Source organism: Aethalodelphis obliquidens, unplaced genomic scaffold, assembly GCF_003676395.1.
Source record: "Aethalodelphis obliquidens isolate GAN/ISIS:26980383/991018 unplaced genomic scaffold, ASM367639v1 scaffold8, whole genome shotgun sequence".
Classification (NCBI taxonomy): domain Eukaryota; kingdom Metazoa; phylum Chordata; class Mammalia; order Artiodactyla; family Delphinidae; genus Aethalodelphis; species Aethalodelphis obliquidens.
In genome coordinates this window covers 48,011,834-48,027,459 of record NW_020837952.1, presented here as the reverse complement: position 1 = coordinate 48,027,459, position 15,626 = coordinate 48,011,834, and the positions used below count along the sequence as shown (strand labels likewise).

General features: G+C 33.4%; 1 protein-coding gene across 4 annotated transcripts in view; it reads right to left on the bottom strand.

Moving 5' to 3' along the window:
• The window catches only part of WASHC4 (WASH complex subunit 4), a 52,312-nt gene that overhangs the window by 17,400 nt on the left and 19,286 nt on the right, over positions 1-15,626 (bottom strand). For all 4 annotated transcript variants that reach the window (XR_003432983.1, XM_027107419.1, XM_027107420.1 and 1 more), the window contains exons 14-24: positions 14,912-15,038; positions 10,866-10,991; positions 8,723-8,830; positions 8,062-8,208; positions 7,858-7,937; positions 6,411-6,516; positions 5,739-5,855; positions 4,409-4,577; positions 3,978-4,132; positions 2,177-2,251; positions 375-479 (exon numbers count right to left, since the gene is read on the bottom strand). Coding sequence is in view for 3 of the 4 variants with exons in the window: in XM_027107419.1 (XP_026963220.1) it covers positions 375-479; positions 2,177-2,251; positions 3,978-4,132; positions 4,409-4,577; positions 5,739-5,855; positions 6,411-6,516; positions 7,858-7,937; positions 8,062-8,208; positions 8,723-8,830; positions 10,866-10,991; positions 14,912-15,038 (1,315 nt within the window). In the remaining variant the exon portion in view is untranslated. The remainder of the gene's footprint in view (positions 1-374; positions 480-2,176; positions 2,252-3,977; positions 4,133-4,408; positions 4,578-5,738; positions 5,856-6,410; positions 6,517-7,857; positions 7,938-8,061; positions 8,209-8,722; positions 8,831-10,865; positions 10,992-14,911; positions 15,039-15,626) is intronic.

Below are 15,626 nucleotides of genomic sequence, written 5' to 3'. Positions count from 1 at the left end.
TCTTTATTGAATTTGTTACAATACTGCTTCTGTTTTATGTTTTGGATTTTTTGGCTGCGAGGCATGTGGCATCTTAGCTCTCCGACCAGGGGTCAAACTGACACCACCTGCATTGGAAGGAGAAGTCTTAGCCACTGGCCCGCCAAGGAAGTCCCTAAGGTGCCTTTTGAATTACAAAGCTTCCATGACATCTAACACAATTTCAGTGACAGACATTTTAATTATACCAAACAGAAAAATGGAGATTAAGGTATAATATAAACAAGCAATAATGTATATTTACCAGAATATTTGATGAAAAAAACTACTTTTCAAACTACCAAATTCAACAGGGGTCTATTACCCACACAACCTCCCTCCCAGAAGGTTCTTACTGTTGTATTCATGATTCCTGTGCCATGTGTTCGAATTGAATTAGCAATATGCCGAATGTTAATAGTGTTCAAATGTTTGTTATTGCTTGTTCGTTCAATAAAAATCTGTAATGAAACAAACACAATCAGTAGCAAACACTGGCCAGTTAACCCAAGAATTTTACAATTTTATTTTATTAAAGATAATTGAAAAGTCATTCAAAATGATAATACAGTCAAAGCAAAAGAATAAACAAGATGATCTCTAAACAATTATTTTTTGTCTTCTTTATTTTACTAACTTGCACTATTGAGAATCAATTCTTTGCCCCTCAGCCTTTCTACATTAAAAAAATTTTTCTTGCACGCACATTATGGTCACCTTATCCTTGACAAAGGAGGCAAGAATACACAATGGAGAAAAGACAGCCTCTTCAGTAAGTGGTGCAGCTACATGTGAAAGAATGAAATTAGAACACTTCCTAACACCATACACAAAAATAAACTTAAAATGGATTAAAGACCTAAATGTAAGGCCAGACACTATAAAACTCGTAGAGGAAAACACTCTGTGACATAAATCACAGCAAGATCCTTTTTGACCCACCTCCTAGAGTAATGGAAACAAAACCAAAAATAAACAAATGGGACCTAATGAAACTTAAAAGCTTTTGCACCGCAAACGAAACCATAAACAAGACAAAAAGACAACCTGCAGAATGGGAGAAAATATTTGCAAACAAAGCAACTGACAAAGGATTAATCTCCAAAATATACAAGCAGCTCATGCAGCTCAATATCAAAAAAACACACAACACAATCCAAAAATGGGTGGAAGACCTAAACAGACATTTCTCTAAAGAAGACATACAGATTGCCAACACACACATGAAAGAATGCTCAACATCACTAATCATTAGAGAAATGCTAATCAAAACCACAGTGAGGTATCACCTCACACCAGTCAGAATGGCCATCATCAAAAAATCTACAAACAAAAAATGCTGGAGAGGGTGTGGAGAAAAGGGAGGGAACTCTCCTGCACTGTTGGTGGGAATGTAAATTGATACAGCCACTATGGAGAACAGTATGGAGGTTCCTTAAAAAATTAAAAGTAGAACTACCATATGACCCAGCAATCCCAGTACTGGGCATATACCCTGAGAAAACCATAATTCAAAAAGAGTCATGTACCACAATGCTCACTGCAGCACTATTTACAATAGCCAGGTCATGGAAGCAACCTAAATCTCCATCGACAGATGAATAGATAAAGAAGATGTGGCACATTTATACAATGGACTATTATTCAGTTGTAAAAAGGAACAAAACTGGGTTATTTGTAATGAGGTGGGTGGACCTAGAGTCTGTCATACAGAGTGAAGTCAGTCAGAAAGAGAAAAACAAATAGCATATGCCAATGCACATATATGGAATCTAAAAAAATGGTACTGATGAACCTAGTGGCAGGGCAGGAATAAAGACACAGACGTAGAGAATGGACTTGAGGACATGGGGGTGGGGGGAAGGGGAAGCTGGGACAAAGTGAGAGAGTAGCACTGACATATATACACTACCAAATGTAAAATGGATGGCTAGTGGGAAGCTGGTGCATAGCACAGGGAGATCACCTCAATGCTCTGTGACAACCTAGAGGGGTGGGATAGGGAGGGTGGGAGGGAGGCTAAAGAGGGAGGGGATATGGGGATATATGTATACACATAGCTGATTGACTTTGCTGTATAGCAGAAACTAACACAACATTGTAAAGCAATTATACTCCAATAAAGATATAAAAAAATTTTTTTCTGAAACTCACTCACTTGATTGTTGAGATTATAGAGGTATCGAGACACAAATATATGAATGTTTCTCATAATTTCCAAGACATCCAGGCCCTATAAAACAATCCACAAAGAAGTTCTATTATTATTAGTTTAAAGTAATCAGACATATCAACATAGTGACTTACTGCTTATACCAAGTCTCCCAATATTTTAAAATTATTTTAAAGAATAACTATACAAAAAGTACAACCAAAGGTTAAAAAGAGCCTTCAGACGTGTACAGTTAGAACTATCTGCTTGGGGAAATCTGACTGCTTGTTATCTTATTCCTTTTGTGTAGACAGGAACAGTTAAATTTAAAATTTCAAAGATCCATGACTCACAATCATTTTGCTACCACTCTTGAGAATATTTGTCTTCCCAAGGATCTTTTCTATATTTTTTGCAAAGTAAACTAACGGCCAGATTATAAAAATAGATTTTAGAATCTATTTTAGATTTTAGAATTTTAGAATCTATTTTAGATTTTAGAATTTTAGAATTCTATTTTAGAATTCTAATTATTTTAAAATTCTATTTTAGAATTCTAATTATTTTAGAATTCTACTTTAGATTCTAAAAGATTCTAAAATAACAGCCAGATTCTGGCTATTATTCTATATATAATAGCCAGAATATGTGTATTATATATAAACAGTATACATTTATAAAATATATACTATTTTTCAGGCATTGTGCAAGGATCTTTATATGGAATTCGCCAATATGAGGTATTATTCTTAATTCCACAGCTGAAGAAAATGAAGCTAAGGGAGTTCCGCAAGGAAACTAGGAAGAGGCAGAACCCAGGGATTTAAAAAAATCTAATTCCAAATCCTTATGCTTCTTTTAATCATACTAGACCACTTTTAATATACAAGTTACCTAACAAGAATCCTTCCTTCTTCAGTTATTACTCTAATACCTAATGGTATCATACAAACTGTTCCACAGCTTTTCTAATTGGGGGTCAAAGTAATATCACAATACCCCTTTGATTAAGCTCTTATTATAAATTTTCTCATGTTTTAATCTAAAAATTTACTCATTTTTTTTCTCCCACATGAGCTGAGACTGTTTTTATTTATTTTTGTATCCCTAAATGTAGTTCAGTGTCTAGCATGTTTTCAGTAAATATTAAATTTATAAATAAATGAATGAAAGGATATACAAACTGATCCTGCAATTGGTCCCTATATATGCAGTAAGATGAATGAAAAATTATGATCTTCAACTTTTGGAACTGAATTACGATTTCTTGGTAAGTATTATCTGGATTATCTTAGAAAGAATTACATGCACATTAACTGAAAACAAACCTTTGCACTCATGAGATACTGCCATACTGTAAATCAGCTTATTGAATTAGTAAACCTAAATACTTGTTTGCACTCCTCATTTTAAGACAAATATAATTACATAAATTTAACCAATTTTCTAAGATATTAAAGCTTATATATTGTATTTAGGTTTAAAATCCTTAACTGTCACCCTGATTAAACTTTTTAAAATTCGGCAGAAGTCACCTCACTATCCCGACACGTTTCTGAAAAGCTGTATATAAATCTATGTATATTTCAAATTTTCAACAAAAGGAAAAGTATAAACATTTGGAAGGCTGTGGTAAATTCTTTCATAAAGCAATTTAGCACCATCTAATTTTTTATTCTTCTCAAGTGTGAGGTTTTTTCTTGGAATATAAACATGTACTAAATAAAGTAAAAAGAAAGAATTTTTCTTAGAGAAATACTGTTATCATGCTACAATCAGACTATACCAAGAACAGTTTATACTATACCTGTTCCAAAGTCTGACTAGGAAGATGTGCCTCGGTCATAACCAATCCATAACGCTGAGTAGCTAAATTTCTCATTTCACTGTAAGTGGCCCAGTCGTGAAGAGCTACTGTCGTTAGATTGTAGAAAGTCTTGTCTAGGTAGTGAGTTACATAAGCTTAAAAAAAAAAACCAATCAAAACTTTTCTGATTCATGAACAGCAGGAAAGGAAGAGAAATGAAACTAAAAAGGAAACAACCTGTCTTTGAACATTAAATTTCTTCCTTTAAAATAAGGTGCTAGGAAAATAAAAATGAAGAAACAAAAAGGAATTCAAGAATAAATGCACTAATACAAAGAAAGATTTTCTCAAGGTTTTGTTTTTGTTATTTGCTCTTTAACAGGGCAAACAGATATAGAATATGACCCTAAGAAGGAAACCAGAACACTCACCTCGAATGTCAATGAAACGATTGAAAAACCGAATTGGATTCAGAGAGAAAAAAAGGGCCAGGTCTTTCATGCCAACTTTGAAAGGGTTTCTGTCATCCAGCTTTAAATGAGTATGCACAGAAAGTCGCAGGTCCTTCTCTATTTCTTTGCACAACTTGTCCAGCAAATGCTATTCACAAAAGAATTGCTATCTTAATTTTTCAAAGTAATATTCTAATTGTATTATTCTTCTAGGTGTCTATGTTCTCACTGTTAGAGCTTTAATATCTGTGCAATGATGAAAAAATGTGTCAAACTGGTTTAAGAGTCTAAATACTCTATGGTAAAATATTATTTTATTGGGAGAGTGAAATTATTTTGCTACCTATTGAAATCAATGATTACTTTTGACAAGGGAGCAGTTAGATGAGTTCTAATGAATTCATTAGTATTTTAAGTATAACACCCTTGAAAAAGAAATCAAAAGCTAACGTCGGATGGCTTCACTACAAGGAACATGAATATACAATATAAAGCAAAAAATGTATAGAAACTGGCAACAAAGGAGGAAAGGTCCTGAGAATATGCAAGAGAGAAAAACTTTTAAAAGCTTCCTTGTAATAATCATTAAAAAAAAAAAATCACAAAACTCATTGAGCTAAAGGCAATGAAATTAATCATTTTTTCTGGTGTACCACGGGGTTCTAAGTACTGGCCAGACATGTATCTTATTTTCTAAATACAAGTATTTAATATGAGAAATTATATTTAAAAATTTCACAATTTTATCAAACCTATATAAGGTTTATATTGTGAAGTTTACTCATTTTTAATTCCTCCCTCCATATAAAAATACTGCTAGTTGGAAATTTAATTGTAAAGATATCAGTGTTTATATAATACACACTTCATTAAAACAGGGACGGATGTACTATATTGCACTCAAATTATCTGTTACACAAGTAATAGGCTTTATACTTTTAAATATAAAATATTTCAGTCATTACCTTTCCAAATGAAATTCAATAAAACATTAATAGTTAAGTTACCTTAACTATATGACCATTAGCTGCAGACAATAGTCAAACCAACTTTTCCATTTGTATTCTTCTAACAAACAGAACTTTAAATTCAAATATACTACTTACTAAAGTAAAAAAAAGTTTTCCAAATTCCTGGATTTCTATATTAAAAATTAGGAATTAAAGACGAATTTAGCACAACAGTGATAGTTCCTTTGTGATTTACAATAATAATCTTAAATTTGTGAAAGCCTGCTTCAATCCAAAAAGTTTTTCTAAACATTGCATTCTAGACATGTTTTAAGCTTTTCAATCTCAAAATATGTTACCTCATTTAAAATTTCCATGATTTCCTTGTCATAGCAATCCAGAAGTACTTCATAGGACTCTAAATGCCTTGCATGCATCATAGCAGGTACACAGTCACGTAAAGCACTGAACATGTACTAAGACGAAAAGTAGAATGTACATGGATTTAGAAAAATTACATTTCTAAATTATATTACGAAGGTTAATCACCTACCTTAAAAGACAAAACCTCAATCTGAAGGCTTTTTTACACATGACTATCTTACTTTCCTAAGTAAGAGTTGAATTTTATTCTCAGAAGCATATACTTTAAGTATACAAAAAATGCACATTAACTTATCCTTTTCCTACCTTGATCATTCAAATACACTCATTTCCATAAAGAAATGGAAAGATCTGAACAACATATAACTTACTGACAAATAAGTCATATTATTTTGACACAAACTAAAACCCAGTGCAATGAGAATGATTAGGAATATGAGAAGAGTGAAATATATATTAATTCATTAGTAGTAATATAAAATTTATCTAAGACTATATAAATTTTATTGAATATGCATAGCACTGTTAAAAAACAGCATCAGCAGTTTTAAAAGTTTATTAAATGATCTATTTTAAAATTAATTAAAGTGGTTTACACAGTGACTAAAAAAATGATGGGTTTATTCTTTACATTATTCTTTACTTACATGTAATCTGGCTGCATCAACAGCATTTTCATATACATCGTCTAAATAAATTGGGAAGACAGCTCGATGCCAGTATAAAAAACAACAGTCACATTGTGTTTGGACTCTACAATGTAAAGTAATAATTAGTGGTACCAAAATTGAAGTAACCCAAAAAAATAATAAAAGGAATGACATTATGTATCATAAGGGTAAAAGCTCTGTCTTACTCTTTTGTTTTCCTTACATCATTTAACCCAAAATTAGTATAGAAAAGCCACAAAATAAGTATTTTTCAAATTGAACAACAGTAACAAAACACTCCAATACCCGACACTGTCAGAATTCTGCAAATACACTTCAGTTTTAAAGCATACTTAGGAAACAATATAGGGTGGGATAGGGAGAGTGGGAGGGAGGCTAAAGAGGGAGGGGATATGGGGATATATGTATACTTACAGCTCTTTCACTTTGTTGTGCAGCAGAAACTAACACAACATTGTAAAGCAATTATACTCCAATAAAGGTATTAAAAAATATATACAGATAACTTTGAGTTTAAAATAAATTTATTTTCAATATTATTTGATATGACTAGACTTACAAGACCTGCATCACATGCACCTGTCTCAAAGCTGAAACGGAGACTTTTCAAAAAACTGTGACCAAAACAATGACAACAACAACAAAAACCAGTCGCACTCAACCTGTCTATAATCTGTGCTAAGTGACTATCTCACACCTTATCAGGCAACAAAATGATCATTAAGTATCTTAGAGTAAAGAAGGCTCAGTATTTCTACCGAGGGTGGAAAGTTAAATGCCACTAACTACAAAAATCTGAGCTTCTCAGAACAACAAAAACATCATGTTACAAATATGAGCATTAAATACAAATTGTGCTGAAACCTTAATTCGGCTGGGAATCAAAATTCAGAAGACCCACTTTCCCATTAAGAAACTTACTGCTTGCTTAATAAAAAGAAAACAATAAAGCCACAGGAGCTATATAAATAAGCCTTCCCAAACCTAATTCATCTTAGTGATTGGCTACCCAACAATGTAATTCAAATTCATGCCCCAAATAAAATTACAGAAGACTATGTCAGATGGCTCTAAGTCTCTCACAAATAGATGAAGTCTTGTTATAAAGCAGCAATTTTAAGTCCATCACAGATACACATCACAACAATCACAATAATGTTCCAGGGTCTGCCAGATGCTCTAAGGGCTATATCATATTTTCTCATGTGAGTTCTTCCAAAAGCTACATCCTTACTGTAGAAGCAAAGTTAAAGAAATATGATGGCTTGTCACAGTCTACTTTTAGTCATGCTAAAGAAGTTATGAACAGGAACTAATGGTCTACCTAAGTTATATTCCTTGTCTTGCTATCCTTAAAAAAAAAAAAAGCCCTGATGTTTCCATTACCCCTATCTTTTGAGTATCATTACATATACCTACTTACCTTTCTCTAAGTTCACTGATAAGATCCAGCTTTTTCATGACTACTTGAAGTGGAAAGAGTTCTTCATCTTTAAATGTTTTCTATCAGGGAGTGGAAAAAGACAGAGAAATTGCACTTGTAAGACAGGTTTCTTAGGTCAGTAATAAGGGAAGTGTGAAACCTCAGATCTCACTTTTATTCCATAAATAATAGCAATACACTTACCATTTGTGTGCCAACACTTAGTGCCAAAGAAACAATAAGTCGTCGTTGCTTTGTGCTTGGTCCATTTAGAGTGTTTTCAGCCAAAACTAGAGCAGAGAGCACATCAAGACGCTGTTCACTATATTTTTTGTCAGAAATTACTCTTTTCTTAAAGATAAAAGAAAACAGGAAATATCAGCTTTAAATCTGAGGCAATAACAAAAGATGCAGAAGAAAAATTTCTCAGTTATCTTTTCCATGATTCAATTTAAGAGCACTTAGACAAATACTTTCCCCGTTCAGCTTCTTGTGATAATGTTAGATGCTTTACTGCCATAACATTATCACTGAGCTCTGTCAGGGACAGCAAATTACTAGGCATACTTCAAAATTACCGTATTGATGTAATAAGAAAATCATTTCTTAAAAGAAGATGCATCATATTTTAAAAATGCATAATATGTCATTTTTTAATAGAACTGTGTTAATGCTACAAGTTCAGAGTAAAGATAACCCTGATCACTCTAAGTAAAATCATAAAATACCATGGAGATTATAACCAAGAATATTGTGTTTGAAGAAATGGAGTACACAGGTTTAACTAGAAAACACAAATAAAACAACAGGAAGGGCAAAATAGAAAGATGATATAATTATGCTGAATACATACGAACTTTCATACCTTGGCCACGGAAATAGAATTAAGAGCCTGATGCTGAAGGTGCTGTGTTATATGTGAGACTGAATCAGCCACAACCAGGCTTCTCCTGTAGAACATATGTTCTATTGCCTAAAAAGAATCACAAGTGATTTTATGAAAATCAACTCAAAACGTTTAGGTAAAATTATAGCATATCTTTACGACCTTGAGCTAGGTAAGACATTTGTAAATGAGATGCAAAAAGCACTACCATAAAGGATAAGACTGGTAAATTCAACTATATTAAATTAATGATTTCTATTTATCAAAAGTCACTATAAAGAAAATTAAAAGACAAGCCAACGTATGAGAAAATATCTGCCACACACAAGGGATTAGTACACAGAATATGTAAAGACACCAAACAAATTAAACACTTTTTTTAAAAAAAGGCAAAAATTTCAATAGATAACTGAACAAAAGACATGAATATATTTTTCACAAAAGAAACACAGTTAACAGTATTAGACAAGATACCATCATTAACAATCAGAGAAATGAATGTTAAGTATAAAATCATTTATAAACACCAATGTGCACGTGCACACACACACAAAAGGCCGATGATACCAATGTTGGTCAGTTAGGGAACAATGGGAAGTCTAATATATTGTGGAAGGTGTGTAAACTGATAGAACTACTTTGGAAAACAATCTGGCATCATCTTGAAAAGCTGATTATGTACATATCACAGAACCCAGCAATCCACTCACAGATATACGATACTTCAGAAAAACTTCTGCACAATTACACCAAGAGACATATACAAAAATGGCAACATTATTTATAATAGCAAAAACTGGAAAAAAACCCCAAAAGTCCATCCCCAGGAAAGCTACACAGTAATGAAAATTAATGAACTACAGCTATTCATCCCAACATGGTTAAGTTCAAATAAAAAATTTTGAGTAAAATGAACCAAGCCAAAGAATACATGAAGAATACATTAATACAAATTTCAAAAACATAACTAAACAATGAATGGCTGATAGATTCATTCATATGTGGCAAACTAAAAAGAAACAAGGGAATGATAAAATTCAGGACTGTGGTTCCTCTGAGGAGGTAGGATAGGATGCGATCAGGGAGGGACAACACAGGGGCTTTGAAAATATTGGTAACATTCTATTTCCTAAGTGGGATGATAGGTTTTTAAGTGTTTATTATTTTTAAAATTATGCTTATATATTAGATATAAGATATATATGCATCTATACATATATATACTTCTGTATTTGTATTTCATAAAAAATAAATATAACTGGTAATACCTTAAAGAAAAAAATGCTAAAAATCTAAAGACACAATCTCCAAACTATCTTTATTTCCTAAGCAAATCTAAAGCCACTATTAGCAGAAATTTACTAGCAAATCTTTATTTCAGTTTTTACAAAAGGTTAAAAGTGGGCTCTCCTGCCTGTAAGGAGTTTCTTTTTTTTATTTATACAGAGTATGCTAAGAAGCATTTTACCACATTTTCAAAAGTATTCAAATCCCAAAATTATAACACTTTCTCTAAATTACAAAATAAACAGCCTCTGCTGACTAGCCTCATATGCATTAGAATACTATAGAATAATATTAACGTCTCATGGTTTTTTTTTCATTTCTTTGCGGTATGCAGGCCTCTCACTGTTGTGGCCTCTCCCGTTGCGGAGCACAGGCTCCGGACGCGCAGGCTCAGCAGCCATGGCTCACGGGCCCAGCCGGTGGGATCTTCCCGGACTGGGGCACAAAACCGCGTCCCCTGCATCGGTAGGCGGACTCTCAACCACTGCGCCACCAGGGAAGCCTGTCTCATGTATTTTTAAAACTCATGCAACATGCTTAAAACTTCCGTGAGTAAAACTTTACCAATACTTAGGCTAATACCTTTTCATTTTCCTTCTTTTCTCTTTCACTACATGTTAACTTTTAATAAAGTTTATTGGCCATTCATAGAAAACTACTCAGAAATTTCTTTTAGTGGCTAGTTCCGTTATCCAACTGAGAGATGAGTACACTTTTCCATAATTTTTTTATTCTCATAATCAAGAAGTCAAATCTTAACCAAAAGAAAAAATCCTGCTTTAAGCTCGGGTCATTTCTCAATTATAATGACAAGGTAAAATAATCTAAAACCTACCTTGAGAAGTTCAACAAGCCTGCATAATGCCTTAACTGATGTTTTGGTCATTGGCTTTTGCATGGACATGTAGAGATTCATTGTGGTTTTAATAATGGTACTAATACTGTATGCATATAAAAAGCCCTATAAAAAATAATATAAAACATTGATTATAATCACAAGAAAAGGTTTCATTTCTTAAAGATTTCATTCTCTATATAATAATAATTCTTCAACTTGCCAATAACTAGTGTTTTTAAAGTTCATTTTAAAGTCAGCTCTTAAGATTTTGAAATATTCTTTCTTACACAATGTTATACATGGTGGTTAAGTTTCAAAGCAGCCCTTAAAAGTTATGTAACCTATCACTTACCAGAAGTTTAGTAAGGTTGACATTACAGCATATAACCACAGTTAAAGAATCTTTCCATTAAAACAAGACTTTTAGAGGAACGATTTGGATGTCAGGAAGATATCTATTCATCCTTATCTCACCTGCCAGGCAAGAGGATAAAGACTCCTATCTGCTGCAGCTTAAGACAAGAGCTGAGGACTCTAAGGAAGTAGGAATTGAAAAATGAGAAGGAGAAAGAGAGCTGCTCTCTGGCCAGTACAGATATCCAACAGTATTTCTCAGTTCCAAGCGAATCCCCGTTTCTTTTTCACCCAGGACAATCCATACTATCCATCTGCTACCATATCCCTGCTATGCTGGTGCTATTCAGTCTTTCTCTCTTTCCAGCCCAATGAGAACAGATTCTCTCCTATCCTTCTATTTATGAAGGAAGCCACATGTCTTGTAAGGTTTAAAAAAAAAATTTAGTGCTAGTAAACCCAGGAAAACAGTATAGAATACAAAACAGGAAAAAGGGTATTACCTCTCAAATATATTTTCATTTAGATCCAAAAAGGACACAGAGAAACATAATGATGGAGATTCTTTAGGTTTATAAAGAAGGACCAAAAAAAGACATACATGTACAGTTTAGAGATGAACTACGTTATTGTGAATATATCCAATGAGCCAGGGCAGAAGCTATATGCCAGTTATTCTCAACCTTTTTCTCCTGCTCTACCATCAGTAACAATGGCTCACTAAAGGAGTGATACCCAATGGGGGGAGAGGGGATTTCTGTGAACCAGTAATAGCTCTGTGGTGAAGAGATGTGATAAAATTAAGAGAACTAAGAAATGAGAGAGAAGGTAGCATCCTAAGAGGTGACAATAAGACCAAAGCTTGGGGCATACATGCAGGAAAGAGCCACAAGTCTTACCTTGTCAGCTACAGGACTATTACACCAGACTCTGCCCTAGCGCAGCACTGGGAAAAGTTAAAAAGCAGAGACAAGGAACAGCAAAAGTATAACTCTAAGGCAGGTAAAAAAAAAAAGGGAGTTTCTTTTTTGTGGGGGAAAGGGGGCAGAGAACTCACAGGCCAATACCACACCATTCCTTGATGGTCATTAATTTGTGAAGGACATTGACAAAAGATGTATTTTAAACATCTAAATGGGGAGGGGGGAGGTCTGGGGTCTGTTTCCGTTAACTGCAGAATAATTTGGACCAACCTTTCCACAGAAAAGAACTAGGAAATCTGGGCAAAACATTTTTAAAATCTCTTGAAAAGCATCAAAGAGCTATCAAGAAAATAAGAAAATACAAGGCCAAGACCTGGGAGAAGACAGAAACCCAAAGACATGAGCCTGCCATTTGTGGCTGCTTTCCCACAGAGGCATCTGCCCATTCCCAAAGAGAGTGGTAAAGACAGAAGCCAAACCCACAAGGGAAGGAGGGTAAAAATATGAGTCCATGGCCCATCAAGGAGGGGACGGGGTCCTGGCAAATCACCTAGGCTCTGAGTTGGGTTCTTAAAAACTCCCCCTAGAAAGTAAGCATGAACTAGAAAAGACAGCCATCATAGAATTTAGGTCCCACTTTAAGTCATCTCAATCTATGACTGGGCTGAGGTGATCTGGGTGCTGCTTGTCCTAGACTAGCTGTGTATCAGAAGCAAAAATTAAATCCTCTCTGGAGGAAGAAAAACAATACCCAGATCCTCAATTATATCTACAGTTTTTCCATGTACAACATGCGTTATTAAAAATAACAAGGCATACAAAGATATAAGACATATCCAAAAACAAACAACAACAAAAAATAGATAACAGAAAGACCTAGATAATGAAATTATTAGACATGGGCTTCAAAATAGTTATGTTGAATATGCTGAAGAAATAAAACACAAAATTATTTCAGAAAACAACTGGAAACTAAAAAAAGAAACAAACTGAAAAGTAAAATAATTAAAATTAAGAACTCAGAAAAAAATAAGTCAGCAGATGGGTTTAATAGCAGGTTAGATGTAACTGAAAAAATAATTAGAACAGAAAGAGAACAGAAATAGTACTTAAAGAGTTAATGACTGAGAATTTTCCAGAAGCTCTACAAATCCCAAGCAGCACAAACACAAAGAAAACCACACATAGGTTCATCAAAGTAATAATATCGCTAAAAACCAAAAAGTAAATCTTATAAGCAATTACACAAAGACACATATTGAAAAAGCAACAAAACTGACAGTTGACTTCTCAACAAAAACAAAATTAAATGAAATACTAACAGGTATACTGCAAGTAGAAAGATAAGGAGATGCAGGAAGGATAAAAAACAACAGAATGGGTAAATACATGGGTAAATCTAAATGAATACTATTAAAAACAACAGCAACAATGCCTTATAAGATTTAAAATATATACAGAATCAAAATACACAGCAGCAGCACAGGTGAGAGAGGGATAAATAGAATTCAAGTGGCTTAAGATCCTTATACTGTCTGGAAAGTGGTGAAACTGCTAATTTATATTGGAGTTGAATGTTCAATAATGCATCTTAATATCTCTACATTAACCACTAAAAAAAGAGTAAAATACTGAATTAACAAACCAATAGAAGGAAGAATGAAATAATAAAAATAATTCAAAAGAGAGCAAGAAAGGAAAAGGATAGGGACACAGAACAAGTGAGACAAATAGAAAACAACTAATCAGGTGCTAATTTTAAATCTAAATATCAGTATTGACATATACAGAAAATGGTTTTATTGGGGAGAAATACAGGCTGCTTATAGGAGACACACATTAAATAAAGAAGTCAAACAGGCTGCAAGTAAAAGGATGACAACAGATGGACCATATAGACCTTAATTAAAAGAAAACTGGTACAGCTATGTTACTATCACACACAAAAGACCTATGACAAAAAGCATTACTAGAGATAAAAAGGGACATGTCACAATGATAAAAGGTTTGACTCACCAGTAAACTATAACAATTCTAAATGTTATGCACTTACTTCGTCTCAAAATATATAAAACAAAAGCTGACAAAGCTACGAAGGATAAATAGAAAAATCCACAATAATAGTGGGCGATTCTAACCCAGCTGTCTCAGTAACTGATAGAATATTCAGACAAAATCATTAACAAACATGACCCTACTTGATATATATATAACACCACAACCAACAAAAAGCAAATTACATTCTTTTTAAGTACACGTGAAATGTTTGCTAAAGCTGTCCATAGGCTGGGCCACAATGGGCCTCAACAAACTTCAAAATACTGCAAGTATCTTAGTACTGCTAGAAATCAATAATAAAAAGATAACTAGGAAACCCTCATGCATTTAGAAACTAAGAATTCTATTTCAAAATTACCAAGAGAGCAAAGTAAAAATCACAATAAATGTTTTTTAATATTCTGAACTAAAGAATAATAAAAATACAACACATCAAAACTTATGGGATAAAAAAAAAAACTTATGGGATACAGCAAAAAAGTCATGCCTTGGAGGGAGTGTAGAGATTTAAATGCATATATTAGAAAATCTAAATTCATTAATTAAAGTCAAACAGATCCAAACATACATAACCAAATCAATTTTCAGTTTTAAAAACAAAAACACATCCTACCCTTTACAGTTTTTTCTAAGTGCACCTTCTGTACACTGGATTAACAAAGAAATGACCCCCCCCCCCAAATATTCTAAGTAAGAAGATGCAACTACCTGTATAAAAACATTACATCTATTGGTAAGGTCTTCAGCAAATTTATCCATTCTCTGCTCTTTAGATAAAATAGATTCCATTTTCATCATCCATGAGCTCACAAAGACGTAGTAAGACTGTACATCTCTAACAAAGGAAAATATTGAGGTTATTCAGCATAGGAAAGAAAATTTACTTCCATTTCTTCATACTGAATGGAGTATTTCTCTGCAGCAGCCACTTCATCTTTCTGGTTTTCAATATATACAAATATAATTTACTTAAGCAGCAAATATTTACTGAATGCCTATACATGCCAGGCACTGTTTCTCAGTACTAAAAACAAAAAAGGGCAGTAAACACAATAAACAAAAATCTCTGCCCCCATGTAGAAGCTTACATTCTAGAAAGGAGACTTGTATAATAAAGAAATCAGAAACTGAAATCTGTAAGATGTCAGATATGTGCTATGGAAAAAATATAGCAGGGAAAAGAGCTACTGGGGTGGTAAGTACAATTTTAAACACAGTGATCAAAGTAGGCCTATTGTAAAGCTGATTTTGAGTCAAGATTTGAAGTTGAATAAGTAATCCATGCAAATATATAGGAGAATTTTAGGAAAGTAAATAACAAATGCAATCATCCCAAAACAGCAGTCTGTCTGGCACGTTCAAGTAATAACAAAGAAGTCAGTATGACAGGAGCACACAGGGCAGAGATGAGAACAGAAAAGAT